This window comes from Boleophthalmus pectinirostris, unplaced genomic scaffold (assembly GCF_026225935.1).
Source record: "Boleophthalmus pectinirostris isolate CB_2022bp ecotype Guang Dong unplaced genomic scaffold, ASM2622593v1 HiC_scaffold_21, whole genome shotgun sequence".
Lineage (NCBI taxonomy): Eukaryota > Metazoa > Chordata > Actinopteri > Gobiiformes > Gobiidae > Boleophthalmus > Boleophthalmus pectinirostris.
This window is the reverse complement of record NW_026571175.1, coordinates 1,659,040-1,682,221: the sequence shown is the minus strand read 5'-3', so window position 1 is coordinate 1,682,221 and position 23,182 is coordinate 1,659,040. Positions and strand designations below refer to the sequence as shown.

Sequence of the window (23,182 nt, the reverse complement as noted above, 5' to 3'; positions counted from 1 at the left end):
TAACATTGCACTGCAGCCTGGTTGAGTATACAAAAAAAATAAAATAAAAAATAGACTAATGAAAAAAATAAGACTTGGAAACATAATTGAAGACTTTTAAGACCTTGCAGCTTCCCTGAAAAAAGCAGAATTACTTAAACGTGTGAAAGAAACCAAACACAACTCCATGTTTTTGAGAGAGTAACATTTTAACACAATTTAAAGCTCACAAGAGTCAGTTTTGTGTGATATAGGACCTCTAAAGTGAGTTTGAAATCAAAACAAGTGCACACGGTGATGTGTAGTTTTTATTGTTGACATGTCCACTGACCGACAGAGACAGAAGTGAGAGAAAGAGAGTTTATGGTAACATGCAGCTCAGTGAAATCATTGTTAGTAAATCTTTATACAGAGAGAGCTTTTCACAGACATGCGTCACAAAGACACTTTACAGCTTACCCGGTGGTGGTAAACTACTGTTGTAGCCACAGCTGCCCTGGGGCACACTGACTGAAGCGCAGCTGCCATGCCAATCGGTGCCATCGGTCCCTCCGACCACCACCATCACTCACTCACACACACACACCACTTTCACACTAGGCAATGTGGGTGAAGTGTCTTGCCTAAGGACACAACAAGAGTTTTTGCCACTGGCGCCCCCCTGTGGCACCTGGAATTCCCAGTGTCTCCATCCAAGTACTGACCAGGCCCAGCCCTGCTGAGCTTCTGAGATCTGATGAGATCAGACTTTAACAAGCCAGTAATTGTACAACCATAACATGTGATAGACTGTAGGGGTGTAACGATATCCAAGACTCACGATACGATATCGTCACGGTTTGAACCTCATGGTATTGATATATATTGAGATAATGTGGTGAAGCTCATGATATGGTGGGGAGGCTCACGATTAGGGATGTAACGATATCCAAATCTCTCTGTATAATATTTCACGATACACATCTCACAGTATGATATTTATTGTGATATTTTGTGGAGGTGAACAAAACTGTTAATATGTGACTTTTTCCTCTTAAAATGTCTTGACAAGACTTAATCCAAAGAACTAAGACTTAGAAGTGTTAGAACTGTTATTTCTTCTTGTAGTCTGCACTGAAATGGAGCAAAGGATCATGGTCTATAGTTCCCTCTGTTTTTTTGTTTTGTTTTGTTTTTTTTAGCTATTGCTGAACCATAACTTTTCATTTAAGGAAAGAGACTTGAAATTTGATATATTGTGATGATCCACGATATTACTGTGAGAACTTTGACGATACGATATCATAATATTTCGGTTATTGTTACATCCCTAATAGACTGTACATCTGTACAAAAGTATTTTAACACTGTGTACGAATATTCACCATTCACCATCATCACCGTATGGTAGAATTAAAGCTGCATTGTGTAACTTTCTGGTTTCCTTACATTCTTTCATTCATGTTGTTGTTTGTTTTGTTGTTTTGTATGAAGATTATATATATATATATATATATATATATATATATATATATATATATAGAGAGAGAGAGAGAGAGAGAGAGAGAGAGAGAGAGAGAGAGAGAGAGAGAGAGAGAGAGAGAGATTGATTGATTGATTTTGGTTGACTTTTGTTTGTTTAATGAATATTTTGTCTCTTGTATGTACAGTGAGTGGAGTTGTGAATGCACATTTGTTGTGCATGCATTTGGTGCCTTTTGTTTCAGCTCGGACTCTTCCTGTCATGACCCATGTAGTCGTGGTTTATGTTTTGTTTTTGTTTGCCGCAAATGATCCAATATTTAAAAAAATATATATGCATATAGTATTTTAACACTGTGTACAAATATTCACTGTTCACCTTCAGCCAAAACATTACAACCACAGAAAGTGACTAATAATCACCTGTTAGTATAAAGTAAAGACGGGGATAGAATGGTAGAATTAAAGCTGTATAGTGTAACTTTCTGGTGCTTTGTCTGGAGTGTCTCACAATATGGCATTAAAACTTTCTTCACAGAGACCAAACCAGACCAAGTTACAGGTCAGATCTGTGGAGAGGTGACTCCACTCACAATCAGAATGTTTTTTTTTTGTTTTTTTTAAGCTCTCAAGACTCTACTTTGTGTAATACCAGACCTTTAAGAGCTCATAAAGTTCATCCAGTGAAGCTCAGCGTTTTTTCAAATGATCAAAACTTTAAGAATTCAAAGTGACATGTTTGCCTCAGCCTCAGCTTTATCAGATGTGATGTATTTATCGCTTTTGTAAACACAACTTGTGCCCACCTCACTCAAATGTACTTCATTACGAATCGAGATTTATAAAGCTCTGATTCTCCTCAAAGCAGCCGCTCTCCTGCATGTACATCATGTGTAGTACATCATGTGTAGTACATCATGTGTAGTACATCATGTGTGGTACATCATGTGTGGTACATCATGTGTGGTACATCATGTGTGGTACATCATGTGTGGTACAGGACCTGTGTGTGACGTCATTACATGTACACTCACCGTCCACTAGATGTCGCTGTCTGCACAGGCTTCGTTCATGTAGTGTAGTTCCAATTTCATGCTTCAGAAAAGGCTCAGATAAACCCACCCTGAATGAACCCTTGAACAGCTACAGTCTGTGGGCAACACTCATTTGGAAGTATTTACACACACACACACTGATTCATATTGTGTCCATCCCTTTATGTTTATGGATGTTTGGTGCTTCATCTGACTGGAAGACAAATAGATTGCATATTTATGCAATGACTTCAGCATCTTGGCTTTAAAATGACACTCCAAGCTGTTCTGGACAACATCATTTGAATTATTTTATTTGAACCACACCCTCACTCTGGAGACAGGCCAGTATCTGTGGTTTTAGATTTGTACTTCCAAACATCAGTCATCTGCTTCAACTCTCCCGCACTTGTCTGTTTTTAGTGCGATGTGCTGTGAGTAGGAGTACACACGCAGCTTAATTTTAAACATTTAAGTGCGAAGATACTTGGACAAAACGTGACTGTTCCCTTATAGATTTATCGTAAAAAGGGGAACGTGAGCAAATGTATAGTGAGTTTAAATTTGAATTTTGGGGACAATAAAATTCGTCCCTTCTCCTTATTGGCCAAAAAGCACCAACAGATGTCATCAGCATCAAAAAAAAAAAAAAAAAACATACTGGTGCCTCAACCTTATACTTAATTGTACAAATGAGTAAGACCACGCACACGTTTACAGATCAACAGTCAAGCAGAATATTCATAACATTCACTTTCCTGAAATGCACTTTAGAGAACAGAAAATAAAGACAAATGGTCATTTTTTATAATTTTATTGAAACAAAGCAGAGTTTACTTCTTCTTGGACACACCCACAGTGCGACCGCGGCGGCCGGTGGTCTTGGTGTGCTGACCGCGCACACGCAGGCTGAAACACACAGAGAGAGAGAGGCACGTCAGACAGGTTTCAATGGAACTAAACCCCAAACACTTTACTTTGTGCAGGGTTAGCAGCTTTTACACAGAATTACCCCCATGGACATATTAGAACATGTTTCTAAACTCAATACAGGTAATACAGGAAGTGCTCCACTGTGTTTTTAACCTCCACTAGAATCATTGGATCATCTAAGTCCTGGAATTGTCAATCTTTACTGAACTAAAAGGTAAAAGGAGCCATTTACTTGAAAACTACCACTACATGACATCACAAGGTGGAGAAGGCTAGTAAAAGTTTCTCAAAGATCTGAATGAATCTACTCCAGGCACATTTGAGGTAAAATTATACAGGGCTTAAAGCTCATGAGTCACTTTCATGTTCTAGAGGACCTATATCATATGAAATGTTCGTACCCCCAGAAGTGCCTGAGACCGCGGTGAGCCCGGATCTTCTTCAGCCTCTCCAGATCCTCTCTCAGTTTGTTGTCCAGACCGTTGGCCAGAACCTGCAAAATTATGCAAACATTTGAGTAGGGATCAGTCTCTTGTTCTGTGTGATTGAACTTTGATTGAACTTTTCTTCAGGGCTCAGAGCCAAATGACAAACACAACTGACTTTTTGTTTTCTTTTTTAACACCGGACAGGTTTATTCTTAGTTTAATGAAGAGAAAATCATGTCAACTCTGCAGAGGCAAAGTCAGGTCAATTTCAAGGATGGCATTTTTATTGTGGCAGAAGCACTATTAATGCAATTTATCAATCCAGAATCATTAAAAAGGATCGTGATTCTACATCTTAAGAAGCTTTTACTTCAAAACCCCTCTTCCTTATCTAGGTTTGTCTTCACACAAGTACAAATCTATAGCTGAGTGACCACGACCAAACAAGCAAGAAACAAGAGACCGTCTGCTTTAAACCAGGGGTTTAAACCCAAGGCCACATCTTAATACCTAATAAAAGTGAGGAGCAACAGAGCAGTGGTCGGTACAGTCATTCAGACGAGCTTTGACAGAACCACTGTTCCTTTAGGCTTGGAACATTACTTTCAGGTTTATGACAAAATAAAAGTTTGAGCTTGTAGTGAAAGAGTTAAATATGCTGTTAAAGATACTGCTCATGATCAAATGGGTCAGTTTAGCAGATGGACTGATGGTCACATTTGTCCCCCAGGTCATAGTTTGGACACCCCTGTGTTAAACTCTTCAGTTCTGTTGGTTTTGAATAATGGGGATTTGATTAGTGAAAGAACAAAGACATTTGAATACAGATGAAAAGACACAGAATAACAACTGTCTGAAAGTTTTAAACAAGGTTAAAAACTGGTGTCAAGCCTCATTTACATGGATCAAAAAACTGTTCAAATTTCCATCTGTTTGGTCTAGATCAGTTTCACATCAAGAAAGTTTCCTTCCACCAGGTCTAAACTAGGACAACTCTGCTCTATGAACTCCAGAGAAATCCACCAGATGGAGCTCTCGTACCACAGTTTGACAAGCACTGGTCCTATGCTGCATCTGAGATCCTTAACGTTACATTTTCAGCAGACTTAAAACAGCTTTGTTCACATGCACACCAACATCTGATCATTGGACGATTATTTCTGGACCTTTAAAGAACAAATATTATGCATTTTAATTGCTATAGGCCTTTAAAAACATGCTCTTGAGTTCCTTTGCTTTGGAATCTCATGACTTGGAGCCTGTAATAATGCCTATTTACAATACATTGTCAACAGACATGATTTCACAGCCTCAGTGCTCTATACACTCTGATCTACTGCAGCACGCCATCTACTGGCAGCAGAGGGAATTATGGAGAGCGCAGCAGTGATGAGCACAATCAGACAGCACAAATGCCTGCAGATCTGTGACACCACAGGAGGTTTCACAGTGTTCATTAAGGCTGAGATGCAAAGGACCTTTCACTGATGAGCTGCAGCCAGAGTGAATGATGCCAAACAACTCCTGGTACATGTTTAGTACATGTTACATGCACTCACAATTAGATTATCCCAGTTGTAGAATGCTGCCAGTGATGTAACAGTTTCCCTTTAACCTACCCCCCCCCCCTTGAGACTTGGTTCACTGTACTACCAGAAATGTATAAAAACTACACTGGTCAAAAATGAATTAAAGATTGAACGATGGCAGAAAATTATATTTATTCACTACCAATTGAATGGGATTCAACTGTTAAATAAAAATGATTTGTTCCATGTAACTAAGTCAATGGAAAACCCCAATGTTATTGAACTTTAAACAGTCACCTGGCTGTAGTCGTCCTTCATGTGTGTATTGTATTAGAATTACTTTATACATCTTATTCTATCAGACTGGGACTGACCTGGCTGTATTTGCCGTCCTTCACGTCCTTCTGTCTGTTCAGGAACCAGTCTGGGATCTTGTACTGACGAGGGTTCTGCATGATGGTCACCACACGCTCCACCTGCACCCAAAACAATGGTCTCATCACAATGTTCTCCACCAAGGAACATTCTCAAAGGTTTACCACAGAGCTCTCACCTCCTCCTCTGTCAGCTCTCCGGCTCTTTTGTTCAGGTCAATGTCGGCTTTCCTCAGGACCACATGAGCGTAACGTCTGCCAACTCCCTGAAACACAAAGTCAAACATTTCATTTACATGGGCACGGTCACAGAGTCACTGCAGAGGGGTCCACTTCCATTCACTGAAAAGACTTCAGAAGTGGCGGCTACGGCACAAGACAAAACATATGCATCTTACTCAGGTCAAGTTTAGTTCAGATTTCAGAAAATTATTTGATGCAATGTAGTCATACTTTACAGTGCATTTATTCTCTCCACACCCTGATGGTAAGACACTTGCCACAGCTGCCCTGGGGCGGACTGAAGTGAGACTACCAATCTGAATCATCAGGCCCTCCAACCACCACACAGTAACATGGGGGAAGGACACAGACAAGACTTGGTTCAAGAAGGAATCAATCATGGGACCCTCAGTTTGTGGGTCCACTGCTCTAACCATCGAGCCACTGTCAGCCTTAAAACTGACAATAACCCATGACTGAAGATAAAAGTAATTATAGCTTTCTAAAAGCTGTTAAAATGTGTAGAAATTTATAATTTGATACACTTTAGACAAGCTGAATTGTAAGCTCCTTCAGAAACAGCACTTTAGGATTTGACCAAAAGAGCAGGTGGGGTTCTGAGAGCCTCACATTTATCTCAACTTCTGACTGCACATTTCTTTAAAGAGTCTCTTGACTCCCCGATCACAGTGTGCTTAGATCTTTAAACCAAAGCAGCTCTGACCGAGACCCAAATGTGGTAACAACATTCACCATCCAACAGGTACGCTGCCCAAGGACAAAACATCAAACCAAAGCGCTCACAGCCAGCTTGTGCTCACCTTAATGGCAGTGATGGCGAAGGCGATCTTCCTCCTTCCATCGATGTTCGTGTTCAGGACACGAAGAATGTGCTGGAACTTCTCAGGGATGACCAGAGACTGGACACAACAAAACGAGGTTAGATTCAGATCAGAGTCACAAAAGCACCCACTTTCCCGCTTTAATGAACTATACACATCTGCTGCATCAGGCTGTAACTCCACATGACACTAACACTGACCTCAACAATAACAAGTTTTCCACACAACTGCTCAAGTTTTATGCAGAAGTTCAGGTCACAGAGACGAGCAGAAAGACTCCACACATCAGCCTCACGCTCACAGGCTTTTCACAATTAAAACGGAGAAATAAACTATTCTCGTTCACGTAACCTTACTCTATGGCATTTTTTTATTTACTAAGTAGATTAAGATATTAAAAATAAAGATGGTTTTGTAATTTAATCCTGAAACGTGTGACCGGCGGTAGTTAGCCAGAGTCGCTCAACAAACAAGCCCGTCTGTGTGACTTCTACAGCCGTAATCTTCCTAATTTAGACGTTTGATGAAAGTTAAACACGAATGGGACCCATATAAACCGTGATGGTGCTTTGAACGGTGTTTTAAAAGACGGATGATGCAGGATTTCGCTCTTAAACCGCGTTAGCAGAATCACACTCACCATCTTGAACGAATGTTCCGTGCGAAGAGGAAGTCGCACCGTTTCTCGCGAGAGTTTGGTCCTAGATCAGACAGGAAACAAATCCGGCGCTTTAAATGTGTCCGGTCAGCAAAATAAAATGAGATAAAAATAAGACGAATTTACAAAGTGCACGGAAAGGATTCTGCCATGACTGATATAGCGAGTAATCTTAATTTTATTGACAGTCTTAAAATGGAAGGCAAAAAAGGAATTATTTAATACATGCTACATTAAAACCAAGCGGAACCTAATTTGTGCCTTTGTGCAGTCGCGATGGCGGAGCTTTCTGTTGTCCGGATGTAAACAAATGAAGAAATTCAACAAAAAATAAAGATTTACGTGCTTAAACTTTATATATAAATGTTCTTTATACGGCCTATGATTACGTGACGATAAAACAACTGTTTTGGCGATTATTCTATGCAGTTTAAGTAAATTTGAGTGAAAGCAGAGCCCGTTCCAGTAGAAGAAGTAGTAATAGTAGTAGTAGTAGTAGTGGTAGTTGTAGTAGTAGTAGTAATAGTAGTAGTAGTAGTAGTGGTAGTTGTAGTAGTAGTAGCAGCAGCAGTAGTAGTAGCAGTAGTAGGAGTAGCAGTAGGAGGAGGAGTAGTAGCAGCAGCACTAGTAGCAGTAGTAGTAGTAGTAGTAGTAGTAGTAGTAGTAGTAGTAGTAGTAGTAGTAGTAGTAGTAGTAGTAGTAGTAGCAGCAGTAGTAGTAGTAGTAATAGTAGTAGTAGTAGTAGCAGCAGTAGTAGTAATAGTAGTAGTAATAGTAGCAGTAGTAGTAGTAGTAGTAGCAGTAGTAGTAGTAGTAGCAGCAGTAGTAGTAGTAGCAGTAGTAGTAGCAGCAGTAGTAGTAGTAGTAGTAGCAGTAGGAGGAGTAGTAGCAGTAGTAGTAGTAGTAGTAGTAGAAGCAGTAGCAGTAGCAGTAGTAGTAGTTCATTGGGACCTGTTTACTTGTTTACTCATTAACTTAAATGTACTTAAATAACTTATGTTCTTAAATTATAAAACTGGTCTCTGCTGCATTGTTTTTATGCAGTTTGACAGCTAGTGGAGTTCTCTGTCATCTGTACTCAGACTGATGTTTAATATAACTCAGAAAGTTCAAATGTAGGTTAATTTTATACAGCACAATTATTTAATTATCACGGAAATGTATGTATGAATATGAATAAAATGCTTGAATTCTATTATGTCCTTCCATTCTTCAAATCCACTGGACTTTAACCAGGACTAAACCAAGACTAAACAAGGACTGAACCAAGACTGAACCAGGACTAAACCAGGACTGAACAGGACTAAACCAGGACTGAACAGGACTAAACCAAGACTGAAATAGGACTAAGCCAAGATTAAATCAGGACTGAACCAAGACTGAACCAGGACTAAACCAGGACTGAACCAAGACTGAACCAGAACTAAACCAGGACTAAACCAAGGATTAAACCAGAACTAAACCGAGATTGAACCACTACTAAACCAAGACTAAACCAAGACTGAACCAGGACTAAACCAAGACTAAACAAGGACTAAACCAGGACTAAACAAGGACTAAACCAAGACTAAACAAGGACTAAACCAGGACTAAACCAAGACTAAACAAGGACTAAACCAAGACTAAACAAGGACTAAACCAAGATTAAACCAAGACTGAACCAGGACTAAACCAAGACTAAACCAGGACTAAACCAGCACTAAACCAAGATTAATCCAAGACTAAACAAGGACTGAACCAGGACTAAACCACAACTAAAAAAAGATTAAACCAAGACTGAACCAGGACTGAACCAAGACTAAACCAGGACTAAACCAAGATTAAACCAAGACTGAACCAGGACTAAACCAAGACTGAACCAGGACTAAACCAAGACTAAACCAAGATTGAACCAGGACTAAACCAAGACTGAACCAGGACTAAACCAAGACTGAACCAGGACTAAACCAGGACTAAACCAAGACTAAACCAGGACTAAACCAGCACTAAACCAAGATTAATCCAAGACTAAACAAGGACTGAACCAGGACTAAACCAAGATTAAACCAAGACTGAACCAGGACTTAACTAGGACAGAATAAAGACTAAATCAGGACTGAACTTGAACCAATTGTTACATGTACTGTAGTTCTTCTGAAACCTTTAATTTGTCTAAAATATCTGTATTGTATTAACGTATTTCTGTTTAGAAAGGACAAACTCTGAATCATAGGCATATTCATTAATAATTTATTTCAAAATTAAAAACAGAATGATTAAAATGACTTTGCTTTTAAACCCATGTTACAGAAAAGTGCTACAAAACAAATGCAACTTCACAGCCAAACTGCACATCAGTACAAACCTGGAATGATTCAACACAAAATATTATGATATTATTATTGCACAGAAGTAATGAAACCAAAAGTGTTAACTGCCAAATGCATCTCTCAAGAGTTCAAATGACTTGAATCTGAACACACAATACAACTACAGTATTTACCTTGTTTTAAAATATGGATGTTTCTAATGTTAGTGCAGTGGTGGAACCTAACAAAGTAAAAGTAGAAAAATACTGTACATAAGTTTATATATATATATATATATATTATATATATATATATATATATATATATATATATATATATATATATATATATATATATATATATATATATCTGTTAGGGATGGGACAAGATCTCGTGCCACAAGATCTCACAAGACAAAATTGTCACACTATCATGCACATGCTGAAAATGAATCTTCTTGAGGAAATTGTATCTTGTTCCACCCCTAGTACCTGTACTTTACTTGAGTACATTTTAAAGAGGATGTGTTTTACTTTTACTTCACTATATTTGAGAGCAGCTTTACACTCGACTATATTTATGAACAGGAATCAAAAGTAAATGCATTTTTATTACTGTCTGCAACCTCTTAAAAGCCTGTGGGTTTATTTTTTATCAATGTCATAAGTTGAGCGAACAAAAATATACAAATAAAAACAGCTAGGGGAAAAAAAATGATTCAAATGTTTCTGTTGAACAAAACACAAATCTTTATCAAAATCACTACATTTGAAGCATTCTTAGAACTAAAAATCAGCGTCAAATACTTTTACTTTTTACTACATTTTTAAACTGTATTTTAATACATTTACTTTTTTCGTGATGTTTTTACTTAGGTGTTTTTTTTGCTCTAGTATCTGTACTTTTACTTTAATCACAAAATTGAGTATTTCTTCCACCACTGCTGATGGGGCTGCGGTGGAACTGAATCAAAATGGAACTGGAATTGAAATCGATGTAATTGTCAGTCCAATTTCAAACAATCCAATGGTCCAGCTTGGCTCTTTTTAATGGAGCTCAACAGTGACTGGCCTCCTCCTGGCTCCCAAAGCAAGTTTTTATCATAGTCTCTCCAAAAAAATGAATGCTTAAAGCTCAGGACTAATCAGCTCTGTGACTGCAAGACCCATAAATGTATTTAAAATCTGTTAAGGTATTAAAACATTTCAGAGAATCTTGTATTTTAACTGGCCTATATTATGTAAAATTGTCTCTTATGAGCTTTAAGCCATATTATAATGTTGTTCCCTCCTCAAAAACAGACCTGGAGTTGTGTTTCGTTTCATTCACACATGTTTGAGTAACTCTTTATTATTAGTCTGTCTACATCTCCAAAGCTCAAAACGCTCTGTTCTACCTTGTGATGTCATGAAATGATAGTTGTCAAGTTTTCAACAGGCAAATCCAGGGCTAAAATGATGCACTTCTTGTATTGCCACATAACATCCAAGCTGGAGCAGGGTTTTCTGTATGAGAGAAGAAATATGTAGGTTTGTGTGTTAAACAAGTGTGAATGAAACAAAACACAACTCCAGGTCTGTTTGAGATGAGGAAACTCCACTATAACAAGCAGTGTTGGGGAGTAACAGATTACATGTACTGGAGTTATGTAATCAGAGTACAAATTATGAGTAACTATATTCAGTTACAGTTACTGTTTCAGTGAGTGGTAATTGGATTACAGTTACTTTGTTGAAATAAATGGATTACACAGAGGTATTTTCCTGTTTATACATTTTGGACTATATCCCTTTTTTTTTTGTTTTTTTTTTCCCGGTAATTCCACTCATTGCCGGACACTAAACCAGGTCTAAACCAGGTCTAAACCAGGTCTAAACCAGGTCTAAAACCAGGTCCAAACCAGGTCTAAACCAGGTCTAAAACCAGTTCTAAACCCGGTATAAACAGGCCTAAACTCAGGCCCAAACCAGGTCTAAAACTAGGTCTACACTAGGTCTAAACCAGGACTAAACCAGGACTAAACCAGGACTAAAACCAGATCTAAACTATGTCTCAACCGGGATTTAACAGGACTAAACCATGCTGTGTGGACCGTGTCTCCTCCTCCTCTATCAATAATATTTTGAATATGGTTCAGTAAAATCTGGGCTTTTAATTTTCTTTTAATAGACAAAACATCTTATGTGTATGTGAAGATTTCCTCGTCTTTGCTTCTCTTCAGCAAATCAAGTAATCCAAAGTATTCAGATTACGTTACTCACTTTAAGTAATTTAATGGATTACGTTACAAACTACATTTTGGGGTATGTAATCTGTAATCTGTAGAGAAATACATTTTAAAAGTAACCACTGATAACAAAACACTGAAAAACACTGTAATAGGGGCCCTTTAAATGTGCTTTTGGAACTTTAAACAACCACATTATGGATGTTAGTCAGCATGTAGCTGGTTAACCTTCGCAGTGGTTATGAACTCCTAATAGTTGAATTTTTGGAAAGGTCTGTGGTGTGTTGTCCTAATACATCTCACAATTTGCAAGTAAGACGGTGTGCGGGATTTTTCTCTGTGTTCTTGGGCTGCTCCCTCTCCTCCGACGCACCCATCTCTAGTAACTGATGTACGATGTTCTCATTCTTTTATATCATTGGAAAAGTCTGTGGGAAAAATGAATGGAAAGTTTACTTTGGGAACTGGAGCTGACTTTAAAGTAGGCGGGACTGTTGAGCTCCACAGAGAGATTTACTGCAGAGCCAGTTGTCTGTCAGTAAAAGCCTGCAGTCAAGACTTTGGAAGGATCAATACGCAGTGAAAGTTTTCTGAATTCAATTAGTCATTTAAAATCATGCAGAACAGTATTTGTTGTCACGTGTGATTTGGCTGGTTCCTGGTTTTCAAATGACCCTGAGATCTTCACATTCTTCGAGCTGAAACTGATGTTATGTTGTAAAGAGACTTGAATTCATTCATTCATTTATCTTTCGTTTTCGGTAGTTTTGATTCACCGGTTTATCTCTGTTATTGTCTTTTTTGCAAACAAAATTCTGAGCCATTGCAAAAATATCTTCAACACTTCTGATGTGAGCTTTAGACTTCAATCTTAACTTGTCAAATTCAGATTCATATTTTGAATTCAAGTCATTTCATTTCACTTAATAATTCCTATTTCAGTGTATCTGATGTAAAGTGCACATTTGATTTTCTTGGCTCCCAAAACAGTAATCATATTCCATGAGCAGAGACACACGCCCCCTACTGGTTACAGGCGTAAACTCCCTCAATGTTTCCCCACACAGTTTAAGTTTAAAGGTGCACTGTGTAACTTTTTTGGTGGAGGGTCCATCAAATGCTTTTCTCCATGGAGATGTTACAGCTCTGTCTGGAATGTTTGACTGTATGGCATTAAACCTTTCTATCTTCATGGAGACAAACCAAAACAAGTTACAAGTTAGATCTGTGGAGAGGCGACCCCACTCACAGTCAGAATGTCTGTTTTTCTAGGTATTTTTGAGCATAAAACCATCTGTAATTGAATAAATGTCAGTTGAAGCTGTTTAATGTCACACTGTGGAACATTCCAAGCAATGACATCTCCATAGAAACAAGCAGGTGACGGACTCTCAAACAAAAAGTTACACAGTGCACTTTTGAATGAAAGATCTCCATCTGTGACCTGGAGACATTCAGCTGTAAAATACAGCACAGTGCCATGTGTAGTTTGTCAACTTAAAGGTTTCTTATCAGGTTTAAAGTGAGCAGCTGTGGGTCAGTAGTTCGAGCGTTCACCCACCAACTCAAAGATTTATGGTTCAATCCTGCTCCAGTTCAGTCATGCCATTGCGTCCTTGGGCAAGACACTGTTTCACCCATAATGCATATGTATGAAAGCGTATAGTGCGTGTGTGAGTGTTGGTGGTGGTCAGATGGTGCAGACTGGCAGCCTCCCATTTGTCAGTCTGTCTCAGGGCAGCTGTGGTTACAATAGTATCTTACCACCTGCGAGTGAAAGAACAATGCAGTTAAAGCGTCTTTGCGTGTCTAAAAAGCTCAACTTAAATTGTTATTTACATTTTAAAGAGAAACAAAATGTTCTTAAAGAATTTAGCTTCACTCAAAGTCTAGAATCTTCTGTCCTGCCATAAAATAAAACGAAGAAGAAAAAGATCGACAAACCAAATGCATTAATCTATTCCTAAAACGTTTTGTAAAATGCTCTTATATTACGCTTTTATAGACACTCAAAAACCCTTTACCATTTCTGCATTGTTTATCTACTCTCCACTCCCAAAGGCTCCTCTGACCAACACTCACACACCACATTCATACTAGGCACGTTGGGTGAAGTGTCTTGCCTAAGGACGACACAACAGAGGGGACTGAACAGGAAACGTTCAGGTTGGAGAGCAAAAACTGTGACATCTGAGCCCCATCAGACTTTAGCCCCTCCCAGGACCAGAGAAGAGAGGAGCTCGTTCCAGACCTGCGCTCCGAACTGTCCACTCAAACCTCTGGACTCTTCTCTCTCCAGAACATCTGTGGAGACTCAAACATCTGGACTCTTCACTCTCCAGAACATCTGTGGAGACTCAAACCACTGGACCTTTCTCTCTCTGCTCAGACCGTCTCATGAGCTGTAGTTTAGCTTCATCTGGACTTTGGCTTCATGAGTACAAGTAGTTTTAAATAGAAAACTGCTGTGGTGTTGTTGTGGCTTTGGCAGAAAGAGAATGAGAGACTTCTTCAGAGGAGGAAAAGAGAGGCCACAAAGAGAGAGGCAGTGAGGAGCAGAGCACACGGGTCGATTTTCACTCCATCTCCTGGAAATACAAAACCAAACATTCATCAGTTTTATATTTTTAACATCCAAAACCTAAAATCTAGAAACATCTAACATCTAAAACTCCTTCAGACATGTTTTTGACGATGGAAAAACGTTAGAACAAGGGAGACAGCTCCAAAAAGTCGATTTGCATGAATATATTTTATGCTATTAAAACTGTTACTGTTTACGATTGTAAGAGGATAATGAATCTTGTATCTTGGTTTTCCCCACGAAAACTACTTATACTATTACTACTACTTATAAATGTGTGTTCTAAACTCACCTCTGTATTCTTCAATTATGGACTCCCGAGCTGTAGATGTACCTGAAAAAAGCAAAACGCATCATTTAAATAACTACGCCACACAAGCACACGGGAGGACGGGAGGGCATCTGACACACAAGGATACGGGAGGATGGGAGGTGCATCTGGTGCTCACCTTGGTCCACAGACAGGCGCGTGGAGCTCACAGTGAGTCCGTGCAGGTCAAGGACTTTGTAGATGCCTTGGTCGGACTCGGACACAGACCTCAGGAGGAGCCGGTTCTTCTCTGAGTCCAGCCGGACCCGAGACTCCGGTCCTGATCTGTCTCTGGTCCACAGCAGCTTCCACTCAGAGCTGTTACTGCGGAGAGACCAGTACACACAATATAAACCAGGAACCACAGAGTAGTAGTAAGAAATAGTAGCAGTAATAGTAGTATTTTATACAAACCTGCCCTGGAAGAACAGGCTCATGGAGTGAGAAGTGTACAGGTCAAGAACCAGGTTTTCACCGGGACGTTTGTTCTCCACCAAGCGATGATCTGAAACAAACAGGACTGAACCAGGACTGAACCAGGACCGAACCAGGACTAAATCTGTACTTACCGAACACTAGGAGCTTGACACTGCCGATGAAGACTCCTATCCCAATATTGGTCCTGGTCTTGGACTCGGTCTGGGTCTGGTCCTGGTCGAGGATCATGTATCCGTGGTACTGTCCTCCGTCGCTCACCTGCACGTCCTGGATCAGCAGGGAGCAGTCTCCAGTCTGCAGCCCAGACTCAGACACCTGAGCTCGGTCTGAGATGTCCGGACTGGCCCAGCGCTCGGAGCCCCTGACACACACACACACACACACACACACACACACACACATAGACATACACACGCACAGTGTTTAGTGCTCCAGGCCTGATTATGCTTGTTTAGTTTGAGTAGGATAGTTTAGGTACAATATCTGCCACTTGTTTCAATAAATTAAGTTTAAGACAGTTATTGTTTGAATGTGTCCTCAGCATTTGAAGTTTGGACACAGAAGAACAAGCAACTTAGCCACCGTAAGGCCTTTGCTTCTTATTCAAGGTTTTGGTTATAATAATAATAATAATAATGTGGACTTCCTGTATTTTGCATTAGGACTGCAACTATTTCTGCAGTAACCATGACGACTATAGAAAATAACTGGAGGTGTAGTGTCCTGAAAGTCAAAGACATTTCTGTTCTAAAGCTCATTAGACACATGGTTACACAGGTCATATTTCATTTAAACAGCTAAAAGGACTTCATTTGATGGACATATTTAACTGGTAATGCTTCTTATTTAATCATTTCATTATAGCTCTGTAAAAACATGCTCATGTTACTTTAAGAACGTGAACTCGTCACACAAGGATTTATCAGAACAAATGCTTGTTACAAATGAAGAGAAAATTGAAATGAAAAACTAAACTGTCCGTGAGTCAGGGGGAAACACAGCCACAGTTCTCTGCATGTTGAAAAATGATTGGCGTCTTTCTGTGTACTCACCTCTGCTCCAGGACAGGCCCTGACGACTCTAAACACCACTGCACATGAGGCACAGACTGCGACAGGTGCGACAGGCGCTGCTGCCAGGAGCAGGGCAGGACAGTGTCTGTGCCCACCAGAGTGGAGACCACGGCAGGTGCAGGGGGAGGCGCCAGGGTGAGACCAGGGGTGGGGGGCAGGGTGGAGGAGGCTGAGGGCACAGTAAAGACACGCCACGTTCAACTGTGACTTGAACACTCCTGCTCCTGTCTTTAACTCTTTCCCCCATGAAAACGGCATTGACAATCCCCCTTGTTTCCTTAATGACGTCTTTTTTTTTTTGTTTCACTAAAGAGTTTATACTCAATTATGAAACAAAACTGCCCCAAAATCTGGATGTTGCCCAGGTGAGTCCTATAAAATATTTCAGTCTTTTTTCCAAGATGCGATGTATGACAGAATCGCTACAGAAACGAACACTGCCCGAAAAAGTAGTCAAGACGACAAATACTGAACACCCACTGACGGTGAAGAGTTTTATTATTATATTATTACATTATAATAAGCTAAATGAGTTGAATAAGTTAAATGGAAAAAATGAATTAGGTGCACACAGGTGAACAACAGGTAAAAACATTTTTATGAATACAGTACACAGAACATGCAGATATCAAATGCTGAATGTAGATTTTGCACCTGAGCAGGTAAACTCTCATATTCTGTGAGCTGTTATAAACCTGTAAATGAGTTGAATCACATTTAAACATCCAGAAATGAATAGATCAGAGTCTGAGGTTTCCAGAGACACAAATATGTCTGTGTTTCAATTAAGTTAAAATCATTTATAATCACTGGTGGAAGTCTGTTTTCTTTTATGCAGTTATGCTCTATGTTTAGCTCTAGTCATACATGTGTGGGTTGTTCCAGTAGGCGTCCAAGGGGGAAAGAGTTAAAGCAAATTTGTTCTGCAAAATGGACTTGTCAGAGTTTTTAACCATGTTATAATAGTTTGCCCTCATCCTTTACTCACTTGAGGTTGTATTTGGAGTGATTCGTGCATGTTTGACTAATCTTGAATCATAGATCATAACTATAGAGCACTAGGGGTGTGCAAAAATATTGAAATATCGATATATCGAATCGCTTAATGTGATGATACAGTATCGATATCGTGGGCTGCTGTATCGATATATCATCAAGAGTATTTTTTGGTATCTTTTACTCAATGGTTTGGTGTTTGTTTAGAGCAGTGCTTCTCATGGGGGGCGCGAGGCTCCGTCAAGGGGGCGCGTTGTCGGGAACATGCCTTTTTTATTTTTTTTACTGTCTTAGGGCGTCACACCAAAGCGTAAAAAACGCCTTGACGCCTCTATTTGGGCCTTTGCATTTGAGTTTGGACGCCCCCGACGCGAATCTTTGACGCCGTGGACGAACGGACAAAAAAACGCGTGTCCGTTGCCCTGGAAACAAGAGCCCGGTGCTCTTTTCCCGAAACAATGTCAGACCAGACTGAGAGAGTGTTTTTTATGACATAAAACATCAAAGGAGGAGATCGGGTCGACGACTGGGGCGTGTTTATATTTATACTCCACTAATGACACTGGATCAGTCCCGGTCTAGTCCTGTCGAATACCGGTTGGTCCTGGTCTAATCAAGTCCCGGTTAGTTCTGGTCTAATCACGGTCTAGTCCGGTTTAGTCCTTGTTTAGTCTCGGTCTAGTCTCGGTCTAGTCCTGGTTTGGTCCTGGTCCGGTCCTGGTGTATTTTATCGGCTCGGTGATTGTGGCGTTATATTTATTCTTCCGCTCATGTTTGTGGTTCTCGTTCTGGTTCTCGTGTCTTTCTTCCTGATAATAACGTCGCTGCGTCTCTGGATACTCGTCCCTGATTGATTGACGCGGCGCGTCTGACGCGAAAAGTTCAGCATTTTCAACTTCTTGACGCTGACGCCTTGGACGCGCGTCTTGGCCGCTGACTCCAAAACACTGAAGACGCGCTGCGCTGACGCCAGATTCGCGCCGCGCTGACGCCAGATTCGCGCCGCGCTGACGCCGAAAACGCGCCGCAAAAACGCAGGACGCTCTAGTTGCGCGTCCACATAGACTTTACATAGAAAGTGGACGCTTTGACGCTTTGGTCTGAACGGGCCTTTAGAATAAAGTGCAATTGCACTTCCACTACATTGGGGGCAGTGGCGCTCTCATTGGCAGAGTGTGCGCAGGGAGCATTCGCTCGGTGGTGTAGGAGTTTTGTTTGCATGAGCATGCGTGCTTTGCACACAGCACAGAGTTTGATATGAAGTGTAGACACGAAGTGTAGCAGACCCTCAATGACACCATGAAAAAAATATTTAACAGGGATGAGAAGACAGGCGGAGAGAGACGAAGATAAAGAGACAAACGAAAATCTCCCGAAAGCTAAGACGAGGAAATATGACGAAGCGTATGTAGCGCTTGGCTTCACTGTGACTACGTGGGAGAGACGAGGAAAGACCGGTGTGCTTACTGTGTCTAAAAATGTTGGCAGCGACAGCATGAGCCCAATAATAAGGCGTCACTTAAATACATTACACCCCAATCACTCTGATAAGCCGCTTGAGATTTTCAGCGAAAACGTCGAATATTGCCGACAATCATTTTGACTGCTACTTCAGTTTTAAGGTTGTTACGCAGAGGTGTACTTATAACTTTATGACAAATGATACTATTTTTGATGTTTTATTCGTTAGGGGGGGTGTTTGAGAAGCACTTTAGAGGAAGGAAACTTTTGACACATTTGACATTTTCACAGTTTCGATGATTAAAATGTTTGTGTTTCATATGAACTTTGCACAAAAAGTGGTGTAACAAAGACTTTTAGTATCACAGACAAGATTTAGCCTTTATTTTTATTAAACTGTATCGAATCGATTTGAAATATATCGCATTGAATCGATAGCTCACTGTATTGAGATATGTATCGTATCGGCAACTTTTTATTGATACCCAGCCCTATAGAGCACACACACACACAAGATGTCTGCTTTAAGTGCTCTATATGTCTAGTTTAGTCCAGGTTTTGTCCTGGTTTAGTCCTGATTTAATTCTGGGTTAATCAAGCCCCACCGACGCCGTGTAACTTCCAAAAAAATAGCCTAAACTAAACACATGTGTTTGTGTTTTTGGTGTTTATTGCACCGAAAAACTTTGAGAAAGATGCGTTGTGACTGTGGGCTGTGAGTCTGTTCATCTCCCACAGAACATCTGCTTCCAGTGGAGAAGTTCTGAAGTGTGGCTTTGATTTTCTATTTCCATGGAATGTCCCGAATGTTACACGGTGAAGCTTTAAGAACTAATTAGTCCTGGGTCAGTTCTGATAGATATGTCCTACTTCAGTTTTGGTTCAGTCCTGGTTTAATCTTGTTTAAGTCCTGCCTTAGTCTTGTCTTAGTCCTGGTTCAGTCCTGTTTTCGTCCAAGTTTAGTCCTGGTTCAGTCCTGTTTTAGTCCTGGTTCAGTCCTGGTTTAGTCCTGGTTCAGTTCTGTTTTAGTCCTGGTTTAGTCCTGGTTCAGTCCTGGTTCAGTCCTGGTTTAGTTCTGGTTCAGTCCTGTTTTAGTCCTGGTTCAGTCCTGGTTTAGTCCTGGTTCAGTTCTGTTTTAGTCCTGGTTTAGTCCTGGTTTAGTCCTGGTTCAGTCCCGTTTTAGTCCAAGTTCAGTCCTGGTTTAGTCCTGGTTCAGTCCTGTTTTAGTCCTGGTTTAGACCGGGTTTAGTCCTGGCTTAGTCCTGTTTTAGTCCTGGTTCAGTCCTGGTTTAGTCCTGGTTCAGTTCTGATTTAGTCCTGTTTTAGTCCTGGTTTAGACCTGGTATAGTCCTGGTTCAGTCCTGGTTTAGTCCTGGTTCAGTCCTGGTTCAGTCCTGACACAGTACAGTCTTTACAAATGTACAAAATCAAAATAGCAAATAACATAAGTAATAAATATTTTCACAAACAGGATTTAAACTCACCGGATCGATCAATCACAGCGAGCAGCAGCAGAACCCTGAAAAACACCACACAGTCATGAACACAGTCTGAGGAGAGGAGGGGAACTAAAGTTACAGGAACATTCTTCAAAATAATATTAATCAAGCAGAAATACAAAGTAGTGGTCCAAAAAAGGATTCTTCTAAGAGTGAAGAAGTATTTAGGAAAAGTAGTACTCAGGTAAAAGTAACTAGTCAGGACGTAACATCTGATTTATAATTTAAAGTGAACGTAATGTGAAGGACAAAACATGAAATCTGTCAAAAATCTGTTATTTTCAAAGGACAGAAACAAAAACGAGACAAACTAAATCAGATCTGAAGCGCTGCACGAGACATAAATGTCCAAATCATTTCAGATTGTCACGTACGAGTATTGTTACTTCAATCAAAAATATTCAAGTAGGCATAAAAGTAGCTGCAAGAAAAGTACTCTGAAAAGCAGTGTTGGGGAGTAACAGATTACATGTATCAGAGTTACGTAATCAAAGTACAAATTATGAGTAACTGTATTCAGTTACAGTTATTGTTTCAGTGAGATTACAGTTACTTTGTTGAAATAAATGGATTACACAGCGGGCAATATCCCCCTTTTTTTTTTTCTTTTTTTTTTTTTTTTCCAGTAATTCCACTCATTGCCGGACACTAAACCAGGTCTAAACCAGGTCCAATCCAGGTCTAAATCAGGACTAAACCAGGTATAAACCATTACTAAACCAGGACTAAACCAGGTCTAAACCAGGTCTAAACCAGGTCTAAACCAGGTCTAAACCAGGTCTAAACCAGGTCTAAACCAGGACTAAACCAGGTCCAAACCAGGTCTAAAACCAGGTCCAAACCAGGTCTAAATCAGGACTAAACCAGGTCTAAACCGGGACTAAACCAGGTCTAAACCAGGTCTAAACCAGGTCTAAACCAGGACTAAACCAGGTCTAAAACATGATTTAACTGGACTAAACCATGCTGCTTGGACGCGTCTCCTCGTCTTCTATCAATAATATTTTTAATTTGGTTAAATAAAGTCTGGGCTTTTTTATTTTCTTATAGCAGACAAAACATCTAATGTTACAATGTCCGAGTCTTTGCTTCTCTACAGCAAATCAAGTAATCCAAAGTATTCAGATTACATTACTCACTTTAAGTAATTTAATGGATTCCGTTACAAACTACATTTCGGGGTATGTAATCTGTAATCTGTAGGGGATTACATTTTAAAAGTAACCTTCCCAACACTGCTGAAAAGTACTATTTCCCAGTTTAGAGCTTTGGGTGCTATGCATAATGTGGCCACTAGATGTCGCGTTTTTCCTCCAGCCACAGGTGCAACGGGAAGCCTGTCGTAAATTAATGTGATTTCTATTGTTCTGTGTCAGATTCCCTCCCACCCTCCAGTGCTCGTGTCAGATGCCCTCCCATCCTCCTGTTCTTGGGTTCCAGGAAAGGTTTCCTTCCTGATTTGAAGGCTTTGGCAGGGCTCGTGTTGTAACAGTAAGAGAGTACAAATCAGAATCTTATGAAGACTTGAGTAAAGATTATGTTTTCAGTTTTTAAAGATAACGAGATACGAACAACTGCCTTCAAAATCAGGAGGAATCAGTGGTATAAATGCAGGTAAAGTGTTTTCTGCTGATGTTGTGGTGTGTCAGATGAATCCCAGATGCTGTGATGAGAAACACACCAGGGGAATGGAGTTTGTAAACAGAAATGATTGGGGGGAGTGTTAATTTGACTTTTTCAAACCTAAATGAATAAGGCTAAAGACATTACAACGACAGATATCCCCATCTTTGTGAGAGAGTTTCTATTTTCTGATTTTATTAAAGCCCTGACCGTCTGTGCGTCAGTTGTTTGTGCTGAAACGAAACTCTGCGGTGCATTCAGTCAGAACCGGACCTGAGTGTAGTAGTAGTGTATGAAAATGTGGCTTTTTTTAATAAAATAAAATAATAATAATAATAATAATAATAATAAGTTTGCGATTTTTTTTATATTTTACTTTATTTTATTTTATTTATTAATTTATGTATTTTGCGTTGATTGGATAAAATAAAAACATTGTGCACAATCTTTCAGTGTTCTTTGTTACGAATTAGCAATTATTATCTGTTGCTGTTTAATTTATTTCTCTCTGCATTATATATTTTTTGTTTATTTACAATTCATCTGTCAGGTTAAAAAAAAAAAAAAAAAAAAAAAAAAAAAAGTAAATAAAAAAAAAATAATAATAATAATAAATCTCTCTGCAGTTTATATTTTTAGTTTATTTACAATTCATCTGTCAGGTTAAGAAAAAAGAAATAGTGACCAAAATGAATTATTTAGGAAAACACATCCATTTCTTTACATTCCTTTCACTGAATATGTTCGAACTTACCAGGATCGTGCAGTGGTCGCCATGGAGACGCCTGGTCTAGCTGGTTCGGGTCTGGTCCAGGTTCAGTCCAGGTCTGGCTCGGGTCTCGGGTCCGGTCTGGTTTGATCTGATGCTGAAGTCTATAAAACCCCGTGCGGGCGTAAACAAACCACGAGCGCACCGCCAAAGTTTCGATTTCTACTCATCCTGTCAAATTAAAACCACCAGCCTATTCTTATAAAAATAAATACACCTTTTTAACTATAATACACGCATATAACGTTCACTAATACGCACATAGGCTTATACCTAGATAATTTAAGGACATTTTATTTATTTTTTTCATTTTTTCTTAAATCCAAATCCATTTCGCGCGCTCTTGTTTTGACAGTTTCCGGTTTGTCGCGGTCGTTAACTTTACATTTCCCCAAAAACGAAACTTCAGCCCCGCCCCGTTACCGAGTGGTTTTGAGTTCAGGTTAAAACGAAA

General features: G+C 39.7%; 2 protein-coding genes across 2 annotated transcripts; both read right to left on the bottom strand.

Moving 5' to 3' along the window:
- Positions 1–3,272: 3,272 nt before the first annotated feature.
- rps18 (ribosomal protein S18) lies at positions 3,273–7,553 on the bottom strand. The gene is made up of 6 exons (XM_020925507.2): positions 7,443–7,553; positions 6,782–6,880; positions 5,918–6,004; positions 5,739–5,840; positions 3,809–3,900; positions 3,273–3,383 (listed from the first exon to the last, which is right to left on the bottom strand). The coding sequence occupies exons 1-6, from the start codon at positions 7,443–7,445 to the stop codon at positions 3,308–3,310; spliced, it is 459 nt and encodes a 152-aa protein (XP_020781166.1). The 5' UTR covers positions 7,446–7,553; the 3' UTR covers positions 3,273–3,307.
- A 2,120-nt stretch (positions 7,554–9,673) lies between these two features.
- LOC110160836 (uncharacterized) lies at positions 9,674–23,174 on the bottom strand. The gene is made up of 8 exons (XM_020925508.2): positions 22,714–23,174; positions 20,322–20,356; positions 16,360–16,549; positions 15,439–15,668; positions 15,284–15,374; positions 15,009–15,193; positions 14,852–14,893; positions 9,674–14,563 (listed from the first exon to the last, which is right to left on the bottom strand). The coding sequence occupies exons 1-8, from the start codon at positions 22,734–22,736 to the stop codon at positions 14,487–14,489; spliced, it is 873 nt and encodes a 290-aa protein (XP_020781167.2). The 5' UTR covers positions 22,737–23,174; the 3' UTR covers positions 9,674–14,486.
- Positions 23,175–23,182: the final 8 nt, after the last annotated feature.